The following is a 22,967-nucleotide window of genomic DNA, read 5'->3' as shown; positions in this document are numbered from 1 at the left end:
AGACAGTAGGCTGACAGGAAATGGGGAGAGATGGGGGGGGGGGGGGGGGAAGACATGCAGTAAAGGCCGTCGGGATCGGGAGTCGAACCCGCGGCACACTGTCAGGCTGGATTACCAGCCAAGGTGCCTGGACCACTGAGCCACGACCCAGGCCGATTCCCTGCCAACATTACACGCTTTAAGGCAGTGTAGTGCAGGCACATTCTGTCTTTTGGAATTACAATCTAGTCTTCACGAGCTGATCTGTTCTTCTCTTTTCTTTTCTTTTTTTTGTAGCCCTGAAAACCACGTTATTTATGGGAACAGAGCCCTGTGCTATATCCGCTGTGAGAAATATCTGTAAGTACCACTTTTGATTCACATGATATACAGTATAATTAGGGCACGGTGGCACAGTCTGTAGTGCTGTCGCCTCACAGCTGGAAGGTCCTGGGTTCGATCCCCGCCCGGGACGCTGTGGGCACTGGCGGCGTGTTCCCTCCTCCGCGTCATCAGTGCCCGAAGGCGGGGTTGGCGAAAGGGCCTTTCCGTGTGGAGTTTGCATGTTCTCCCCGTGTCCCCTAGGGTAGGTACCCTCACAAAAACATGCAGTAATCCTGGTCTCTAAAACTACAGTATAATTGATGTTAGTGACTGTACGTGCTCACTACAGTAGGCAAAGCACAACTTTCAACTTGTATCTGTGTTCTCACAATGTGATAACTAAATGCATAAATGACCTTTTTTTTTTCTTTTTTTTTTTACTTTTGTATCTTTGCAGAAAAGCCGTTGGTGATGGAAAACGGGCCACTTTGATAATGCCGCTGTGGGCAAAGGTATTTATTTCTTGTAATAAGCAGCACCTGAAGTAATGCATTGATTGATTGATCGGATGAATACTTTATTAACAGTTTGCAAGGACGGGTACAATACAATACAGTACAACACGAGGTATGCTAAGAAGATGGAAGCCCCTTCGGCTTCTTTCCATTGGTGTCCTCAATTCATCAAAACCTATAAGACAGGACACAATGTCATACATGCATAGTAGCCCAGCCCTGATTGTCCCACAGCATCGCTCCAGGCTGTTAGATTTGAGTTGAAAATCGCCAACGTCGGTGGGCGGTTGCTTTTCTGGAAATGGAAAGAAACGCTGATAAATCCATTGTAGTTATTATTTAGTCACAAGCTCTTATCAACACTTTTCATTGGTTCAATGTTCATAAAACCCACAGACACGCATAAGTCCCTCTTTTGGCCATGCCATTATTGGTGTAAGATAAAAAAATAAAGTAAATGTCCAGACAATTTAACCACTTAAAATTCTATATATTCCCATTACTTACTATTCCCCCTTTTTCATAAAAAAAAAGTAAAGCAAGTGATAATAGCCTATCTGCAAGGTTAAAGTGTAGTCTGCTAATTGCATGAATAATGAGTGCGTCAGTGTCTATTGACAATACTGTTGACTATCTATGCTTGCACTTTGACACAGCGAAATCTAACACAACCCGTTATTCATTTGATATAGCTGCACTGGTGCTCACTAGCCTGCCGTGTTTTAACCCATGTTGGGGCGGGAATCCCTTTTGGTGTTTTAAGCATTATGTTGTACTTTAGCTATTGAAAAATAGCAGATCTGCTATTTTTGAAAAATCGTTGATCAGAAACAAAAATAAAATCCCACATTCTTCTTGTAAATTAAGTAATGCAGAATAGATGTTTAACCCATTTAGGCCTGACTTTAGGCCTCTTTTTCAATAGCTAAAGTATAACATAATGCTTAGTTAAAACACCAAAAAGGGTTCCCGTCCAGAATGGGTTAAGGCGACTTTATTTGTTTGGCACATTTCAACAAGACAACAACCACGCTATTCATTGAGCTTCACACAGAACATCAAGCAAACGAAACTGAAATTGATGAGATGAGATGCATATTTGCATAAAACAAAACGAGTAAACGTAACGTAAAATTACAGTGCAGAAGAGAAAGAAAAATAACTCGACGGCAGCGGCAAACGGAAAGGTCTTTTTAGTTGTGATTTTTATAAGAAACAAAGAGTGGCAGCAGACCTGCAGTTTTCTGGGAGTTTGTTCCGGAAAGCAGACCTTTCCAATCCCAGGTGAGCCGAGTCTGGTCTGTATGGTTCCTGATATAAGATCAGAAATGTATGTTAGCCTATATGGTTCACATGCCCACTTTTAACACTTTTATGACGGCATCGAGGCCCGCCAAAATACATTTTAGTCGACTAAATCAACTGTAGGTTTAGTCGTCAAAAATCGTATGATATTTAGGCGACTAAAACTAGACTAATGTGGTCTAAAACTAAATGAAAACGTTTAAAGAGACCGACTAAAAATAAGATAGAAATTTGCTTACTGGAGATGGGAGGTTCCTTGCCTGACAGCCACGCGAGTACGATCGTTTGAGGCAACCACTCCAAGGAACAGCAATGTCCGTGTTCACCTATGTGACTATGTTTGTGTGTGACTATGTAACTTTAATGTGTACCACACGGGTGTGATTTTTTTTTTCTTTTCGTTCGACAGGGTCACTACCGCTACTCGGAGGCCTTGTTCTCCCTGGGAGAGATCAAGAGAGCCATCGAAGCCAACAGCAATGCCCAGATCCTGTGCAAGGGCGACCGCGAAGGCATCAAGGACCTGGAGCAGCAGCAGCTCAAGTTCCTCAACGACCTGGAAGTAGACACCAAAGATATCAAAGGTATTCCCTTGACCCAGTGTGGTTTTCAACCGGTGGACCCGTACACGGGTCCATTTGGTTTCATTTCACGCTCTCAGGAGTTAACCCATTTTGACCTGAGATCATATTCTAAAAATGCCTTCTACATCCTGACAGTTTTCTGAAAAAGCTATGTTTCTATGTCAGTCGTTATTCGATTTTTCAAAAATAGCAGACCTACAAGAGCCTGTAGATCTGCTATTTTTCAATAGCTAAAGCATAACATAATGCTAACACCAAAAGGGGTTCCCGCCCAAAATGGGTTAAATTCTGTTAAGAACATCTGCATTACTTAATTTTACAAGAAGTCTACACAATTAGAGAACATATACACAATTGTTATTTTCAACGATAACAAAATATTCTTTAGTTTTGGGTCTGAGAGGCTATATCTCATCAAATGGTGGTCTGTGGATCAAATGGTGGTCTGTGGATCAAATGGTGGTCTGTGGATCAAATGGTGGTCTGTGGATCAAATGGTGGTCTGTGGATCAAATGGTGGTCTGTGGATCAAATGGTGGTCTGTGGATCAAATGGTGGTCTGTGGATCAAATGGTGGTCTGTGGATCAAATGGTGGTCTGTGGATCAAATGGTGGTCTGTGGATCAAATGGTGGTCTGTGGATCAAATGGTGGTCTGTGGATCAAATGGTGGTCTGTGGATCAAATGGTGGTCTGTGGATCAAATGGTGGTCTGTGGATCAAATGGTGGTCTGTGGATCAAATGGTGGTCTGTGGATCAAATGGTGGTCTGTGGATCAAATGGTGGTCTGTGGATCAAATGGTGGTCTGTGGATCAAATGGTGGTCTGTGGATCAAATGGTGGTCTGTGGATCAAATGGTGGTCTGTGGATCAAATGCCCAATAATGGATCTTGATGTGAAAAAGGTTGAAAACCACTGTTTTAACCCATTTACACCTGAGGTCGGGTTCTACAAAATGTCTTCTAAATCTTGTCAGTTTTCTGGAAAAAAACCTAGGTTTCTATGTATGTCAGTGGTTCTCAAACATTTTCATCTCAAGGGCCCCCAGAATTATCTGCATTTGGCCGCGGACCCCCATCTGAAAATAATTTGTTCCAGGGAAGCAAATATTTGAGTTAAAAATGCAAAAAGATATATTTTTGCAGAGAACATAAAAACAAAATAAAAACATCCATTATTTTGTTTTGATTAGGATTGATTTTATTTTGAACTAGAATTTAAATGCACTCTGTCGAGGTGCCTACTTGCGCCTTGCGCACAAGTAGGCCATACATGGCCTACTTGTGCGCAAGCAGAGCGCGCAAATACTGCTACTAACTAATGTCTATGCAACTGTTGTTCTAAATCCTTTAGACCCGTTATTGACCTTATGCCAACCTTGAAACGTATGCATGCCATGCATACATACATACATACCCAGCCGATCACCAAACGTACCTTAGTTACGTCATCAGCCAATCCCTGATTGGCCGACGGACAAGGCTGTAGTTTAGACGTACTATTGGTCCGACTGTCATTAGACCGACAACCTACGTCAAAACCCTAACCTGACCCTAACCGCACGCACGGGAGCAGCGCGTGTTCCACCGTTGTTTCCGCATGTCGGTCCGTTGGTGTGTCTAATCTGCTCGCGCGCAAGTAATAACTGTTGCACCATTCGTTATTTGAAACTCACCATTCCACACGCTTACATGTCGTTTGTGCATCTGCGGTGGCTAATGTTTTTTTTTAACAGGGTTTCACTAAGTGGTAAATCTGTCCTCATTTAAATTGATATACATTGTTGCACTTGCTGCACAACCATAGTTAAATGGCAAGAAATAATTTTTTTTTTTTTTGTATGTTTTTTTATTTAGCCATGTCATATCTAAACATTGTGCTTACTCTCAACTTTTAGGTTCCCTTGATAAGAGGCTGAAGGAATTACCTTATGAAAATAGGAGGCTGAAGGAATTACCATATGAAAAGTACGTACTACCAAAACATAATTGTTGTACAATAATGAATGATATGTTCTCACTCAGTCGCCATTACTGATATCAGTCATTTGGATTCCATATAAGCTAGCATTTCCTTTATGATCGCACACTGAACATGGCAGATCTACAAGTGTTGTGAGCTTGTAGATCGGCTATCTGCAGTTACTAGTCATTTGAACATGTGAAGAGGTCAAACTGGCAATAGAATACATGTTCAGAAGCATATTCCATAACAATGAATGGTCCTACTCCTAGCATTTGATTTAAAAGAAGCTTTAACCCATTTAAACCTGAGGACAATTATATAAATCTCTTCTAAATCCTAAAAATCCAATGTTTCTGTGTCGGTGGTTCTCAAGCATTTTCATGTCAAGGACCCCCAACAAGATATGTAATTGGCTGTGGACCTCCATCTGAAAATATGTAGTGCCAGGGACCCCCCCCAGAAGCAAAGACTTGAGTTAAAAAGGTTCACTCTGAAAGATTATAATATTCATAGATTTGTGCCACATTTTCACGATTTTTCAAAAAATAGCAGACCTACAAGCTCGTAGCGCGGCACAGAGTGAGCTTGTAGATCTGCTATTTTTCAATAGTTAATGTATAACATATTGCTTAAAACACCAAAAGGGGTTACCGCCCAGAATGGATTAATCTGTGATTTCTCCAACTGGTTTGCTGTATCTAGAGCAGCAGCAACATTATATAACACCTCGTTGTCATTACGTTTTTCAGCCATGACATTTTATTTCCACCATTTTACAAATGGTGATTAAAAAAAAGGCCACAGGATTCCATGTGTGACGTGTTTTCTTTGACTTTGTGCAGACCGGACCCACCTGAGACGGAAGTCATTGTAACACACAAACCAGCCTACAGTGGCAAGGTTAGTCCATGTCTCCTGTAAATTCAGACTAAAACCAGCCTACAGTGGCAAGGTTAGTCCATGTCTCCTGTAAATTCAGACTAAAACCAGCCTACAGTGGCAAGGTTAGTCCATGTCTCCTGTAAATTCAGACTAAAACCAGCCTACAGTGGCAAGGTTAGTCCATGTCTCCTGTAAATTCAGACTAAAACCAGCCTACAGTTGGCAAGGTTAGTCCATGTCTCCTGTAAATTCAGACTAAAACCAGCCTACAGTTGGCAAGGTTAGTCCATGTCTCCTGTAAATTCAGACTAAAACCAGCCTACAGTTGGCAAGGTTAGTCCATGTCTCCTGTAAATTCAGACTAAAACCAGCCTACAGTTGGCAAGGTTAGTCCATGTCTCCTGTAAATTCAGCCTAAAACCAGCCTACAGTTGGCAAGGTTAGTCCATGTCTCCTGTAAATTCAGACTAAAACCAGCCTACAGTTGGCAAGGTTAGTCCATGTCTCCTGTAAATTCAGACTAAAACCAGCCTACAGTTGGCAAGGTTAGTCCATGTCTCCTGTAAATTCAGACTAAAACCAGCCTACAGTGGCAAGGTTAGTCCATGTCTCCTGTAAATTCAGACTAAAACCAGCCTACAGTTGGCAAGGTTAGTCCATGTCTCCTGTAAATTCAGACTAAAACCAGCCTACAGTTGGCAAGGTTAGTCCATGTCTCCTGTAAATTCAGACTGTTGCTGTTGTCAAGTTGTGTTCTGTATCATTAAGCTACGCGAGACTAGTATTAACCCATTGATTAAGACCTGTAGTACTGAGACCGATTCTACAAATGCTTTCTAAATTAGTACTACCTCTCTCACACGTTCAAGATTTTTCAAAAATAGCAGATGTACAAGCTCGCCATGAGCTTGTATATAGGAAATGTAAATACCTTTTTTAATTTGTATTTGATTTTTTATTTATTTAACCATTGATTAGTTTGATTAACTGTTACACCACCTACTAAACATTTGGCACCAGATACAACCTTCTGCCACCTCAATAAAGAAGCAAAACATTCTGACGTTTGTCCTTCTGTCTCCTCCTAGTCTTACAACATGGGAGTGGTAATGAAGACCAACCCAGGTAAGTTGAAGGGACTCACGAGGGTCCATTTGGTTTCATTCATTTTTATTTTTTTGTGGCTTTCGCCTTTATTTTATATTTTGTATAGAGGGACAGACAGTAGGCTGACAGCAAATGGGGGAGAGAGATGGGGGGGGGGGGGGGGTGTGACATGCAGTAAAGGACCGTCGGGATCAGGAGTCGAACCCGCGGCACACTGCCAGACTTGGACTACCGGCCAAGGTGCCTGGACCGCTGAGCCACGGCCCAGGCCCATTTGGTTTCATTCTTATACAGACCTGTGAGGCTTCTTCTGGCCCACTGCTGGTTCCCAGTAGGGCTGTCACCATTACAAGTTTTAAGTTGACGATTCATTTGTCACAAAAATGTAATTTAAATTGTGGAATATTATGAACACAGATCCTAGGAATACAAATCTCACGGCCAGCACACAATGCTGGGGCCGCATGACCTTTACAGCCCCTTTTCTCTGAATTACGGCTCAGATTGAGCTGGATTGAACACCGTACCGTGATGTTACTCAATACTAAATCCCGGTTTACCGGCCTGCACGTTTAACTTGGTAATGCTTCTTCTTGTGAAATGAAGTGAAAGTTCTCTATTATTTCTATATCTATGCTCACACCGAGTGGAAGTGTGTAGGGCGAGTGGCGAGGAGCTAGTTTCAAAAAGGGGGCGTGGCTCTGGCAGCTCAAGAAACTTTCTGTGGACACAGCCCCTGTGTCCACAGGTGTTGCCAATGCTAGGCTGCTAATTAAGGCTCTGTTTAGTGTAGCGGCGCCCTGACTCTGAATTGAATGGAACTAGCCTTAATTAATGTCATTGGTAGCACCGTTTGAAGGAAGTAACATTACACAACTATTTGTCAACTCCTACCCTGGACCAGGAAATGAAACCCAATGCATTTTCCTCATAGACATTTCTTAAAGTATTTATTTAAAGACGGTTACGCCGCGGACAAAGCCAACTCGAGTCGTGACAACTCATGACAACACAAACAATATTTTGGACCAAACAAATAATTAGAAAGAAGAAAAAAACGGCACTTTTTTTGTTGTTTTTCTTCTTTGTAATTATTTGTTTGGTCCAAAATATTGTTTGTGTTGTCATGAGTTGTCACGACTCGAGTTGGCTTTGTCCGCGGCGTAACCGTCTTTAAATAAATACTTTAAGAAATGTCTGAGGAAAATGCATTGGGTTTCATTTCCTGGTCCAGGGTAGGAGGCGGGACTGTGACGCTCTATAGTGGCTGGCTGGCTGCATGGGGAGAAGGTGTACTGAACTCTCCTGCTTGTGAACCAGCAGTGTTTTGGAGTGCTGCCCTTCAATGTTGAGTATCTCACTGCAGAGACATGGACTATATGTCACTGCTCTTCTCTCTTTTCTTTAAAGGTTATAAACCCAATGGGGAGACGAACCCCAAACAAACAAAGGAGTATAAAGCAATCAGAGAAATCACAAGGTTTGTATTGTGGCATTGATGAATGTGACATGATTGAATGAAAACATTAATAGTTAACCGCTTTGGACCATTGCCATACCAAACATCTGCATTTTTGTTTTTTCCTACTGCAGTGGTTCTCAAAGTAAATTACTCGAGTCGGTATACAACTCGCATGCAAGGGAGGCTGGCAAGAGCGTTCAGGGGACAGAATGTCCTGACCCAGCTCTGTCGGGCCCAGTCAAGAAGTTCAACCCAGAGATGGCGTCTGCGGCAGCGCCGCCTCGTCCAGCTCTATGCCTGAAGGCTTCAGAACAGAAGGTGGAAGGAGCAGACAAGAAGAAGGTGGAAGCAACGAGCAAGAAGAAGGTGGACGCAGCAGACAAGAAGAGCAGTGCGGAGGAGTCCTCCGTCGCTGGCAAGAAGAAAGACCGAAAGAACAAAACCAAAGACACGGTAATCTTTACGTTTCTCGTCGGATGAAACGCGCCACATTTTGTTTCACGTGGCGTTTCGTCGCTATCGGGGTCGAAAAACCATGTATGTAATGGCCAAAAACGTTCCGCTGTAAGTTTTTTAAAGGCGATTTTAAAATGGTGAAAATATGTTGCTGTCACTCAGCTTGTAAATTGACTATTTTCACTGCTTTTGTGTGACACTCTTGTATGATGAAGTAGGGCATCAATTTGCAAGGACTCGTACAATGTTATAAGCTAAGTGATTGCTTGTTAGGAACCAAATGGACCCTTAGGGTTTTGTGTCCACAGATAATGCCTTTTGAGTCCGACTAGTGCTTTGATCATATCATGTCCATAGCGGTCTCATATGCGCGTAACCCATAAATCCGACTACCCAATATTTCCATAAACCCTATCCTCAAACCTATGCTTTAGCTATTGAAAAATAGCAGATCTACAAGCTCATAGCGCGCCAACGAGTGGCGCGCTATGAGCTTGTAGGTCTGCTATTTTTGAAAAATCGAAGAACGACTGACATAGAAACATAGCTTTTTCAGAAAACTGTCAGGATGTAGAAGGCATTTTTAGAATCTGATCTCGGGTCAAAATGGGTTAACCCGGCCACGTAGTCGGACTAACGCGTGCCCCGCCGATGCCCGCACTGTTCCAGTCTATCAACCGTTGAGGTACTCACTGCTCAAAACGTCCTGTCTTCTGCGTTATCACAAATAGCTTAGCTGAAACAATGTAAACATGGACTTGGTTGTAAATTCCCGGGTTGTCGCATACAATCCGGAGGATCAAATGGCCGGAGCTCCTTTCCTAAAGTTGAGCCGTTTCCAGGTTGAAAAAAAAAAAAAAAACGCCAGGCGTCGGGAGCGCTGAAACACGATGATCTGCGCTGAGAAGAGGTGTGCACCAGCTCATCTGTACTCTGATGTGTGGGAAGTAATGCCAAAGTCACTGTAATCGTTCCCATCGTTAATGACATAATAAGGACATAATTATATAACTTCATCTTCTTTTAATGACAATAGAGCCAACATTTTATTTGTATTGACCATTGTGTCTTAATTCCTGCAAGGCTGTATGTATGTCATGGACAGATCACTTCACTGTACTTAAAACCTAAGTGTTGCCTTGACTGTCACGATCTGGACAACATGCATTGTAAATTTGTGTTGTATGTGCCTCTTGTCCCCACCAGGTGGTAGCAGAGAGTAAGCCAGACATGCGGGAGGCCCTCAGGTCGGCAGTGCAGGACGCCCACGTTGCTCTCGCTAACCTGTGCAGCCGCAACGCTGAGCAGGCATTCTCCCTGGCCTTGGCTTTGATAGAAGCCAACACACCCAAGGTACAGCACACACACACACACACACACACACACACTAGGGCATTAAGCAACTAGTCGACTAGTTTACTAGTCGACTAGTAAATCCACTAGTCGACCTTGTTGGTACTAGTTGACTAGTTGAAAAGAAAAAAGTTTTTTTTCCCCCGATGTTGTAGGCCTCAAGATCAGGTAGATTATAGTTATAGTCACCAATGTACACAGTTTTTAAATGTACAAATATTTATTTCAGGTGGTTAAACAAACTAGTCGACTAGTAAACTAGGCAACTAGTCAACTAGTACAAATAACTAGAAGTGAATGCCCACACACACACACACACACACACACACACACACACACACACACACACACACACACAATTAATTTCAATTCAGGCCTTTATTGGCATGAGAAAACGTACGTTTACACTGCCAAAGCAAAACGGTGATTTTCTTTGTCTTTGCAGGAGCTTGGAATGTCTACACTTGATGTCGTTCTGTTGCTCTATGGACAAGCGTCTGCTCTGACAGAAATTGGCCAAGTTCAGGTGCGTTCAACCTATCGCACAGTGCATTTAGCTAACGTTGTTTTATCACTGCATAAACAAGTTCCTTCAGAGCACGGTTCAAAATGTGTCAAAATAGAACCTGACCACCAAAACAATCAAGGCCTTGATCAGTTCAAACCTGTCAAGTTTGGCCATTATACATTCTCTTTAAAAAAAGAAACGTCTCCAATGTCAACTATTGTGTCATCGATGCGAGCGTCATTGACACTTTCTGTCTGTCAGGGCCTTGGCATTTGTTGGTCTGAATTGTTCTAATAGTCTTGTCACTAATGGATTCACTTCTTGTAGTAATGTAATTACTGTTACCGTCTATTGTAACTGGTAAGACTCACAGTTCTAACCCTGAGATATATTAATTCCAAACAAAAAGGCATCTGTAGCATAATAATGGTACATCTTAACCCATTTTGGGCGGAAACCCCTTTTGGTGTCAGCATTATGTTGTGCTTTAGCTATTGAAAAATAGCAGATCTACAAGCTCATAGCGCGCCACCGAGTGGCGCGCTACGAGCTTGTAGGTCTGCTATTTTTTTTAAATCGAAGAACGACTGACATGGAAACATATCTTTTTCCGAAAACTGTCGGGATGTAGAAGACATTTTTAGAATCTCAGGTCAAAATGGGTTAATACATGTAAAACAATTCTTGGTCTACACTAGCCAAACGAAATGTGCTTTCCAATGCATTTGTGCCCATAGGAACTTGCGGAAGCACAAAGACAATATGAGAAGATCAAGTCATATGAGGAGAGAACGTTCCAGTGTTTTGTGTACTACGGTATTGGGAAAGTGTATCTCAAAGAGAACAGGTAATTATGTAATTTACCTTGCAAACACATCATGTACAAATGCACAGGCTATATATAGCATGCATGTTCCATTTCCTTGTGGCACCCATGGCATACCTTTTTTCCACTGTATTACTTACTAACTTAACCCATTTTTGGCGGGAACCCCTTTTGGTGTTAGCATTATGTAATGCTTTAGCTATTGAAAAATAGCAGATCTACAAGCTCGTAGCGCGCCACCGAGTGGCGCGCTACGAGCTTGTAGGTCTGCTATTTTTTGAAAAATCGTGAAAATATTTATTTCAGAAAACTGGAGGATTTAGAAGATTTATTTTTTAAAATTTCGAGGTCGGGCCTAAATGGGTTAATGTCTAACTCTGTACTTGCTGCGGTGCATATCTGTGTGACGTCATGCCCATATTTTACAATGGGGTGAATGAAACTCGGGGAGGATGCACATGTTTCTGCTTCTACATTGACTGAGTGATTTTTAATTTATAACTTGTTCTGAATGTTATTCCCTCCTCCCCAGGTATCCAGAGGCCCACAGTCAGTTTTCAGACTCTCTTCAGATGGTTAGGAATCAAATAACACCTGGTAAACTCACCTGGCCTATGACTAAAGAGATCGTCAAAGAAACAAACATCGATTATTTCAAGGTAGCTCCTCCTTTTGTATTGTCATTTTGAGCCATTGCGTATCTATAAACGGGTGCATGCGTTTGGTCCGACGCATTAATAGTCTGACACCCTACCCTAAACCTAACCTCACAGGAAGCCATGGGTTAGTTTTTAACCTGCCACACATGCTGGGAGCCACATGCTAGTTTTAACCTGCCACACATGCTGGGGGCCACATGTTGGTTTTAGCCTGCCACACATGCTGGGAGCCACATGCTGGTTTTAACCTGCCACATATGTTGGGAGCCACATGTTGGTTTTAACCTGCCACACATGCTGGGAGCCACATGCTAGTTTTAACCTGCCACACGTGCTGGGGGCCACATGTTGGTTTTAGCCTGCCACACATGTTGGGAGCCACATGCTGGTTTTATCCTGCCACACATGTTGGGAGCCACATGTTGGTTTTAACCTGCCACACATGTTGGGAGCCACATGTTGGTTTTAACCTGCCACACATGTTGGGAGCCACATGCTGGTTTTAACCTGCCACACATGTTGGGAGCCACATGTTGGTTTTAGCCTGCCACACATGTTGGGAGCCACATGTTGGTTTTAACCTGCCACACATGCTGGGAGCCACATGCTAGTTTTAACCTGCCACACGTGCTGGGGGCCACATGTTGGTTTTAGCCTGCCACACATGTTGGGAGCCACATGCTGGTTTTAACCTGCCACACATGTTGGGAGCCACATGTTGGTTTTAACCTGCCACACATGCTGGGAGCCACATGTTGGTTTTAACCTGCCACACGTTGGGAGCCACATGTTGGTTTTAGCCTGCCACACATGTTGGGAGCCACATGTTGGTTTTAACCTGCCACACATGTTGGGGGGGCCACATGTTAGTTTTAACCTGCCACACATGTTGGGGGGCCACATGTTAGTTTTAACCTGCCACAGAGCCACAGGTGAGTTTTACCAGCCACGGGTTGGTTGTAACCGGCCACACACGGTGTTGTCGGACTAATGCCTGTCGGACTGTTGGTAACCAACCTATGTATGCACCCCCTATCAATTTGTCATTTGTTTTTGTCTTGGGATTTAAATGACACCTTTTTAGTTTTGAATTGAATCTTTCACAGTATTGCAATTGAATTACATATTGTGCAAAATAGTAATGAGAACAGTTTGTTATATTGTATGTTAACTGCCGCCACCAAATGGCTCTAAAAAAAGGTTTCTTTTTCAGTATAAAAGACCATGTCGTCCTTGGCATACTGTGACTATAAATTTAGGTCTTCCTTGGCAGAGAAGTTAAAGACTGCTTTATCATCACCTTTTTTTTTTGGTATAGCTCTGATCGGATCAGGACACGCCAACATCGAAGAATAGCAATGTAAACAATTTCCTCCTGGCTCATTCTTCGTAAACCCCTGTTAAACATCTCAATGTTTTCTTCCGTTAGGAACTTCTGGCGGGTGCCATGGAGTCGTGCAAGTTTCCACCACACCCCGACGCCATTTGTCGTCATGGGACTTGCCTCGGTCATTTGAAGGTTGAAATCTATTTCACGGATCCAGATTTTAAGGTGAAACGTCGCTCGCAAAGAAACCAAGGTGGTCATTGTTGTAGATGAGGACGCTGCCCTGCTGTGGTCTGCGGCTGGTTTTCATGCCGTTTCCAATGTCCTTTTCTTTCACAGGGTTTCATTAGAATAGGTTGTTGCCAGAGCTGTGTTGTGGAGTATCACATGAACTGTTGGAAAACGCTCAAAGCGGCAGCATTTTCAGACAGAAATGACAAGGTATTTGCAGAACACACAACGTAACAAAATGACCAAAGCATTTGTGCACCATTCATATCATAAAATAATGTTCCTGGCAATGCCAGGCTGATAACATGGCAGGCGGCAGCATTTAACCCATTCAGGCCTGACGTCGAAAAAAAAAAAAAAAAAAAGTTTTCTAAATCATGACAATTTTCGGAAAGATTTGAGGCACATTTTAACGATTTTTCAAAAATAGCAGACCTACAAGTTCATAGCGCGCCACTCGGTGGCGCGCTATGAGCTTGTAGATCTGCTATTTTTCAATAGCTAAATTATAACAATGTTTAAAACACCAAAAGGGGTTCCCGCCCCAAAATGGGTTAATGGTTAATGTGGTTAAACGCTAACGTGACATGGATGCGTTCCAGGTCTCTATGGATTAATTAGGCAGGGCTTCTCAAAGTGGGTGCCGCGTGACGCAGTGTTGATTTTGACAGCACATTTTTTTGTTTTTTGTCATAGTCTCTTGAATAGTTTTCATTTAGTTTTAGTCGACTAAGATTTTAGTTTTAGCATGCAACAAAGTGTAAAATGACTTGTGTCTTGTCAATATATTTTGTCATAGTTTTAGTCATCATGGCTTAGTTTTTAGTTTTTATTCAGTTTTCCTCAGTGTAAAACAGTCGACAAACAAGTAACAATGTAATTCGGGGTGTCCGTGGATGAAAAGGTTATTCATATTTACAGGGGTGACTTGAGCCAAAAATACGTTTGAGGACCTCTGCCGTAAGAGACACTCGATTGCATTGTCTGAAGAAGCATCCGTTTTACCATACATTCACTAAGCCATTCAGAACTGGTGCAACATATACGTTGGTATACCTTTGAATTCGGGAGAGCTACGTCCGTGTCTCGTTAGTTGTTGTTGCTTAGCCTCGGAGGCTGTTAGTTGTTTCTTTACATGAAGCAAGATAATTATTTTTAAATGTTTTAATAAGAATTTACAGGTTTTCAGAAACCTTGGGTTAGGTTTTTGGTTGAGTTGTTAGAATTAATGCCAGGGTTAATGTAGTCTCATCACTTCACACAATACACTCTTGAAGGGATTTGTAAAGCACTTTGTAAACTGCGTTTGCAACAAAAAAAACCAACAAATAATCCCCATTTATTGTCTTGTCTTGCAGGATTTCTTACAGGAGCCATGCTTTACTCCCGACTGTGTGGGTAGAATCAATAGTATCCACATCTATGGTTCAACAGGCCTTATAAAATGTAAGGTAAGTCGACTTGCTATCACCAGGGACAGTCACCATTGCATTGTATCATCATTCTCGGGCTACGTTTCATCAAGATCATGGCACGGTGGCACAGTTGGTAGTGCTGTCGCCTCACAGCTAGAAGGTCCTGGGTTCGATTCCCGCTCGGGATGCTGTGGGTGCTGGCGGCGTGTTTCCTCCTCCGCGTCATCAGTGCCCATACCCGAGGCGGGGTAAGGGCCTTTCTGTGTGGAGTTTGCATGTTCTTCCCGTGTCCCCTAGGGTAGGTACCCTCACCAAAAACATGCAGTAATCCTGGTCTCTAAACTGCCTCCCCCTGGCCAGCCGGGGCACCTGATGGATGGGAAAGGAACTGGTTGGAATAACGTGTTCCTTCCGCGCGCTACGTCCAACCAGGGAAACTCCCCCCTGTCAGGTGTAAAGGAGCAACTTGCACACTCGGGCATGAAGGAAGCATGAGTTCAAGTCCGTTGCTCTCCCCATGTCCCCCATATATGGGGACTAGGGTGTGTAGAGCCCAGGATCACATTAGATAATTGACACAAATCGTGGGATAAAAAAAAAAAAATATCATAATTTCCAGGAGATCAAGGCAGGAAAGAAGAAAGTGTGAGCGCGTTGAGCACACAAACAGTACAAGTAAAGGGTTTCAGATCATATTTAGAAGCTTGTTCCAACAAACGGCACGCTCATAGGGTCTTTCTCCAATATCTTATTTACAGTACAAGTAAGGGGTTTTCAGATATTTACAAGCTTGTGTCACATATTTTACTGCACATTATGCATGGGATAATTGATGGCACGTTGGTCGTCGTTGAGAAATGACAGGATGATAACATTTTTGAATGATCCTGAAGGGAGTTATTTCCAAACAGCGGCCGGCACACCGTCGATTTTTCCTGCTTATTACACAGCTACTTAATATTTAAATTAACAGTAAGTGACAACAAAACAGTATTTTTGTATTTCCTTGCTTACGGTATGGTACCGTAAGTTCCATACATTTTATGCCAGCTGCAGCCGTCCCTCCGGCGCAACACGGTCACCTTGGAAAAAACGAGGAAGTGTTGATCAAATGCAATACATTTTCGGTTACTGAATCATCTATTTATCGCTTCAAATGTTTTCAAAAACATTCTTGAGGGCAACGTTTAGCTGTAAATGACATTGTGCATTTGTTTGCACGGCTGCCATGTTGGATACAGCATAAAATCGAGCAGCGCAGCAGGTGCTGTGAGCCTTTGATTTGACGGTGGTCTGTTATTGAGCCCATCGGTCATTGTCCAGAAATGACACGCAGCTGAATTCACTGATTGACCAATCGGAATCAAGCATTCAACCAAGCCGTGTTGACTGCCATAAAAACCTGCAGTCTTTCTAGCCATAATATAAAACACTTGTATAATATATAATATAATTATGCATTATAATGGAGATCATTTTAAATGAGGATTAATTCACAAGCAAATGTATTCTTGGCATCGAAGAATTAAATCGCGACAAAAATAATTGCAATCTTAAGATTTTATTGTAGGTCGAATAGAGGATGCATACACACAGGCACGCACGCACCTTATTTTATTTGCTATTTGAACACTAGGATGTATGCTGATACACAACAGTGCAAGACCTGTACGAACCTCCTTTCTCTTTTCAGTTTGAGACGGTCTTCTCTAAACCTGAGGGTCCAAAGAAGTTGAAAGTAAATCAGACATGTTCTAGGTGAGCAGCTTTGCATAACCGAATCGCATAAATGCTTTGACTGAAAATGGAAGGCTTGATAATCCCATGTATTCATGTTTACAGTCCCAAATCATTGTGTTATACTCACAATGTAGATTGGCTATTTTCAAAAGATTTTGTATACTTTAGATTTTTTTTGAAAATTTGAACTTGTGAAATGGGACATTCTGCACAGTGAGTACTTTTGTAAAAAGTACATTTTCATACCAATAATTTTGTACTTCAAGTACAATTTCCATTCCGGATTTTTACTTGTTTGCAGTATTTCTACTTTGCAGTATTGATACTTTTACTTAAGTAAAGAAAAGTGAGTACTTTTTACACCCGTTATGTCGCACTGTGACTTCAGGGTCTGACACAGACCGGATTTTAGGCAAAGCAAAGACTTGAGAAAGAGGTTTAGGTGTGCGGACGCAGCGGCCCGGTTCCATTCTCCGTTTTGTCGCTCATTTCCAGTCTCAAGAAGTTAAAATCGAAGGAAGAACGCAAGCTCAAACGGAAACAGCGTCGACAGGCATCTGATGAAGACGACCAGAGTGAGATGTCTGAAAATGACCACATTCCACAGGAGAACGCAGTAGGCCAATCTCTGGAGAAAGGTACTCCTCTATGAAATGCCCTTTCTTAACCACATAAACCCTCCCGTCTCTATTATGAGCACATATGTGAGCACATAACAGGCGGACATTCAGTGAAAAAGATGCTAAACATTATGCCCCCCAAAAAAGTTCTGATCTAAAACTTCACAGTGCGGAAGTGTATGTGTGAATAGCTTATAGATTGGCTACCTTTTGGGGGAGGAAATTTGGTTTACAGATGCTTGGTTTACAGATGCTTTCCAGAACCTGGAAAGCATCTGTGTCGCTTTGGCTTTTAACCACATTATTTTATACTAGTGTCTTATTATATTATTCCGATACCATTTTCGATACCAAGCAACCACGGCGATTTCCCGTATTTGTAAGTACAAATAAAGGTTGCGCAGTCTTTTGCACTTTCATAGTGACCTTTTTTTTTTATTATGCACATTTAATTTGCATCTATGCATTTTCATAGTAACATTATAATTATTATTATTATTACAATAATAATAATTGTCTCCACCAGGCTGAAGGCATGGGGAGAGAGTATGTTTTGCACTCCGTCCGTGTGTGTCCGTGTGTGTGTGTGTCCGTCCTTCCGTCCGTCTGTTACCAGCTAATCTCCGGCACCGTTAACCCGGTCGATGCCAAACTTTGCACACACACTCCCTCGATGCCAACGATGAACCTCTGCCCCACATTTTCCAGAACGGCCTGTTATAGCGCCACCATGAGGCAGCTTTTCACATTTTTTACCTAAAACTGCACCGATCTGCGTGAAACGTTGCATGCACACTCCCTAGAGGCCAAGGACAAACCGTTGACCTGCATTTTCCGCATCTGCCTTTTATAGCGCCACCAGGAGGCCGACTTTTGTAAAACACATTTTTTGATATTACTCCTCCAGATTCTGTCCAAAAATCTCACAAATCGTTACACACTATCTCTATGGTCATGTACTCAAGTCGGATCTGTCCGATATTTCATATTCCATCCTAATTGGCTATAATTAGCTTTCACAGTTTGCAAGATTGCCCCGTTTTGAACAAAAGCCTCAAATCATGAACACAGCAGGCAATTTACGTGAAATCTTTCACACATTTTCTTACTAGGCTGAGGAATATATCCCACCCTTTTCACATTGGCCTGTTATAGCGCCACCAGCGTTTTTGCAAAACACATTTTTGGAACAAAATGCCTCAAAAACATGTTTATATTAATCCTAAACATTTTGCCAAACATCTCACACAGTCCTATCCTCCTGGTGGAGACCTGTGCCCAGAAGGGCACTTTTTCTAGTTATTATTATTATTATTATACATAGTAACTGGATTATAAACCAAGGTACACATAAAAGTAAAGTTGTGAAGCACCATTTCATTTCTTTCTGACCATATTCAACCACATCATCTTGGTTTTTATTCCTTATTATAACTTGTGTTCTATTCAGATAATATCAAATGCATCCAGCCGGCCACTCGAACCATATCCAGCGGCTAAGCACGTATCATTTGCGGGGTCCTTGACGTGAACAAGTTTGAGCACCGGGCTGACATAGATGGCTTTTTCAGAAAGCTGTCAGGCTTTATATTTGAAGACATTTTGTAGAAGCGACCTCGGGTCTAACCAAACAAAAAGGTGTTTAACCCGATGTGCTGCTGCTGCTGCGTCTGTCCTTCCACCAGACACGTCCCAGGCGGCGTGGCTGCTCTACAGGGACCGCGTCCTGCTGCAGATCAGCGAGCGGCTGCAGTCGTTCCAGCAGGAGAAGTCGTGCCAGCAGCGCGTCACGGCCCTATGGGGCAGCCTGAGGCCCTGGGTGGAGCTGGACCAGGCCAAGGGCAACGTGCTGGCCGTTGGCCTCCTGGGCGGCAGCCTGCGCCAGGAGCCCCAGACGCTGGGCCAGGTGGCCGAGCTCCTCCTGGAGCGCAAGAACAGGGTGTGGGCGCGCGTGTTCGTCCACTTCCTCTGCAGCTGTGTGGAGATCAGTCCCAAGCTGCACGACTGGGCCAGTCAGCTCGACAGTGCAGGTTGGTGCATTTTTTGTTTTTAAGTTTTTCTTTCAAATGAAGCAGTTTGACATGGCGTTGCAAACGGTACCATGACCAGATCTACAAGCTCATAGCGCGCCACCGTGTGGCGCGCTATGAGCTTGTAGGTCTGCTATTTTTGAAAAAGTGCCAACCGATCAGTGCATCAAATCACAAATATAAAAAAAAAAACGCGCGCGCGCACACACACACACACGTACTTCCTGTTATTGCACAAACCCTTATTGGACTTAAAACTTGGAAGCCCTTTTATTATTAATCATTGTTGCACTTATAGAGCTTATGTTTTAGCAGCATTGAGTGTGATTACGGCTTTGGGATAGAAACCACATGAATCTGAATCTGCTCGTCCCCAATAAAATGACTATATAGAAGATAACATTGCAGGCGATACAGGCTTAAGTGAACATCGCCCCTTCCTTTTCCACCGCAGAAATGCAAAATCGTGTTGTGCACTCAGTAGATCAGCTATTTTCCCCTAATTTTACAAAGATGATATTATTAATCGTGATCACCGTTTGTTTTCTTTTTTTTTTCAGGTCTGGACGCCGCCAAGGAGTTCCTGGAGCGCTACTCTGTTGTCCTGGAGGACCTGGACAAGACTGTTCTATTCACCTTTGTGCCAATGAACGCTGTGTTGCAAAGAAACGCAAAGGTTGTTAGTGATAGTACTGTAGCGGGACTAACTGGACTAACGGAACAGGACCAGAGGCTCTTAATCTGGACTCTGGAGGAGCACAGGCATGAGTTTGTCCACTTGCACACTATTCTGGATGAATATTTTGAAATGATGGGTAAGCTTTTTGAAAGTGCACACACTATTCTGGGATGAACATTTTGAAACCATGGGTGAGCGAGCGCTCATTCAAGTGGTAAGTTGTTGTTGTTTTTTTATTTGTGGCCCCCTGCGTTGTCGTCCTTTTTTTTAACGTGTTTTGTCTCACTTCTTTCAGATGGCCATTGTTTAGTCATAAAGAAGACTGAGAATGAAAATGAACATGTAAGTGCTTAACCCATTTCGGCCTGACGTCGAAATTAAAACAAAAATAAGTCTTCTAAATCATGACAATTTTCTGAAAAACCGTGGTTGAGTGGTTCTCAATATTTCACGTCAAGGACCCCAAAGATTATATGTAATTGGCCGCCGACCCCCCCCCCCATCTCAAAATATGTAGTTCCAAAATATGTACCCCCCAGAAACAAAGATTTGAGTTAAAAACACTCACCCTGAAAGAATATATATTCAAGGATTTGCACCACATTTCCACGATTAAAAAAAAAAAAAAATAGCAGACCTACAATAATATAAGCTAATATAATATAAGCTTGTAGATCTGCTATTTTTCAATAGCTAAAGCATAACATAATGCTTAAAACACCAAAAAGGGTTCCCGCCCCAAATTGGGTTAACGCGTACTCTGGCCTGCAAACGTGTTTCCTTACGGCGAAAAAGCACAAGTCATTTGTGCAGATCCTAGCAGAAATACTCGCACTCTAGTCACCTTTTTCACCCCTGCCCCGTTTGCATGCTAGGATTAAGGTCTGCCTGTCCGTTGAATAGAAGTGGGCAATTCAGGGTTCATAATGGGGACTCTACTAGTACCAACCAAATATATGTTGGGTTCAACATTAGTCCTAATATTAACTCAAATCTGACGTACTCTCTTATCATTTGAACGGCACAGCTTCCATGTTTATCTGGGACTTCAGGGCGTCGGTACTGTGACGTCAGTCATTTTCCATATTTGGGTTTGAGCCCGATTCGACCGCCATTGACTTCCATTCCATTTCCAAAAATCGAAACAAAACAAAAAGTGGATCCCACCAGCGGTCTGCTGCTTTACATTTGTTTCTGGAATGGCTAGAACAGTGGTTCCCAAAGTGGGGTCCGGGGACCCCCAGGGGTACCTGAGGGAGTTCCAGGGGGTCCCCAGCTAAATGATAGTTTGGAACCAAAGGGACCCTTATAGGTCTGTAACTCAGAGTGTACATTACAAATGGACCCGTCAGGTTCCATTTCTACACTCTCAGAGTTAAAATAACATTAATTTTACAAAATAAATTGGGGGTCCCAGAGATAGAAATGCCATTAAACGGGAGACCGTAGACTAATGCATGTCAAACTGGAGGTCCTTGAAATGACAATGGTTGAGAATCACTGCTAGAGCCGTACAAATCCTCTCTTATGGGGGTCCCTGGCATATCTTTTCAAATGGGGGGTCTGCGGGGCTAAGTAGTGTCTATTTGGGGGTCCTTGATGTGAAAAAGTTTGGGAACCACTGGGCTAGAACAGGGGTTCTCAACCCGTGGGTCGCGACCCCTCGGGGGGTCGCCAAATTATTTTAGGGGGTCCCCAAATTATTTTCAAAAAAAAAAAAAGATTTATTTATAAATTTTATTTTCACTTTTTTTTAAAAATAGCAGACCTACAAGCTCGTAGCGCGCCACTCGGTGGCGCGCTATGAGCTTGTAGATCTGCTATTTTTCAATAGCTAAATTATAACTTGCTTAAAACATCAAAAGGGGTTCCCGCCCAAAATGGTTTAAGGTTATTGTAGCAGTCAATTTATATTGGGGGTCGGGAGGGGGCGGGGCGGGGGTCCCGAGACATTGCCAAAGCATTTCCGGGGGTCCCCGGCCAAAAACGTTGAGAACCCCTGGGCTAGAAGACCCATAATACATCCTGAAAAGTCTGAAAAACGCACCCCGCGTATGGAACCGCCCAGGCGATCGACTTCAAACTGGGTTTGCGTGTCGCCGGGGACTCGGAGGAGTGCAGCGGCCGCTGTTTGGTCTGACTGATTCGTCAATATATGATGACATGACACTCATGTAATATCATGTGCTTTCAGAATTCTCCTATTAAGACCAAGAACAAAAGCCGCAAAAAGAAACAGAAAGAGACGAAGGTGAGAAAATGTTTTTTGTGCTAGCATGAAGAAGTGTGCTCACTCAAACAACTTGTTTTTTTTATCAAGAAGCCGGTTATTATCAAAGTCTGTTATGTTGGGGCAAGCAACGCGGTATTACAGAGTATATAAGTGATGCTTTATCTTTCAACTGTGACCCTTTTAAGCGCCATGCTGAAATGTTGCTCCCGTTGCCCGTTTTCCTCAGCCTGTTATCATCTTGTCTGGGATGAGAGGCGGTACTCTAAGAGAGGACCGTGAACAAGACTTTCTGGATGAGGACGATTCTTTGTAAGTTGCTTAAATCCTCACACTTCACAGCACCGCTTATTGAGACCAATGCACTTTTATCTCATTCACCGCCACCAGGGGGCGCCAAAAGTCCCAGACCGCCACCATATAGCTTTTATTTTATTTTATATATTTTTATTTTTTTACCATGTTATAAAACACGAAAAACACGTCCTTGGCGCTCCAGGACATCATGAAAAAGAAGTTAAATAAGTCCTTGGCGACCATTGAGTTATCAGTGAGATCGCGCATTGTGTCGCTCGACAAAAGCATGAATTCGGTCTCACTGTGTTGGAAGCAACAGAGGTCAATGTTCTAACTCAAGCTTTGTGCCGACAGGTTATTCCTTAATCAGAATGATCCGTTCACCGTGCCCAATCACCTTCGAGAGCGAGTGGCTGACTTTGAGGAGCAGTATAGCGCCGCCGGTTGCAGAAGCCGCTATAAGAACATTCTA

The 22,967-nt window shown here is 42.9% G+C and overlaps 1 protein-coding gene across 1 annotated transcript in view; it reads left to right on the top strand.

Annotated features, from left to right (window-relative positions):
* Positions 1–22,967, top strand: part of ttc3 (tetratricopeptide repeat domain 3) — a 64,432-nt gene that overhangs the window by 22,095 nt on the left and 19,370 nt on the right. Inside the window, exons 10-32 of the mRNA XM_079508491.1 lie at positions 277–339; positions 761–815; positions 2,533–2,707; positions 4,606–4,675; positions 5,516–5,573; positions 6,644–6,680; positions 8,073–8,142; positions 8,256–8,577; positions 9,787–9,933; positions 10,379–10,459; positions 11,179–11,288; positions 11,800–11,926; positions 13,356–13,478; positions 13,593–13,694; positions 14,843–14,935; positions 16,593–16,657; positions 17,135–17,277; positions 18,945–19,289; positions 19,850–20,104; positions 20,264–20,310; positions 22,163–22,219; positions 22,428–22,510; positions 22,850–22,967. Of these exons, the coding sequence (XP_079364617.1) occupies positions 277–339; positions 761–815; positions 2,533–2,707; positions 4,606–4,675; positions 5,516–5,573; positions 6,644–6,680; positions 8,073–8,142; positions 8,256–8,577; positions 9,787–9,933; positions 10,379–10,459; positions 11,179–11,288; positions 11,800–11,926; positions 13,356–13,478; positions 13,593–13,694; positions 14,843–14,935; positions 16,593–16,657; positions 17,135–17,277; positions 18,945–19,289; positions 19,850–20,104; positions 20,264–20,310; positions 22,163–22,219; positions 22,428–22,510; positions 22,850–22,967 (2,746 nt within the window). The remainder of the gene's footprint in view (positions 1–276; positions 340–760; positions 816–2,532; positions 2,708–4,605; positions 4,676–5,515; positions 5,574–6,643; positions 6,681–8,072; positions 8,143–8,255; positions 8,578–9,786; positions 9,934–10,378; positions 10,460–11,178; positions 11,289–11,799; positions 11,927–13,355; positions 13,479–13,592; positions 13,695–14,842; positions 14,936–16,592; positions 16,658–17,134; positions 17,278–18,944; positions 19,290–19,849; positions 20,105–20,263; positions 20,311–22,162; positions 22,220–22,427; positions 22,511–22,849) is intronic.

Source organism: Electrona antarctica (genome assembly GCF_951216825.1).
Source record: "Electrona antarctica genome assembly, chromosome: 8".
Classification (NCBI taxonomy): domain Eukaryota; kingdom Metazoa; phylum Chordata; class Actinopteri; order Myctophiformes; family Myctophidae; genus Electrona; species Electrona antarctica.
Note: the sequence above shows the minus strand (reverse complement) of the source record. Positions and strands in the feature narration are given on the sequence as shown.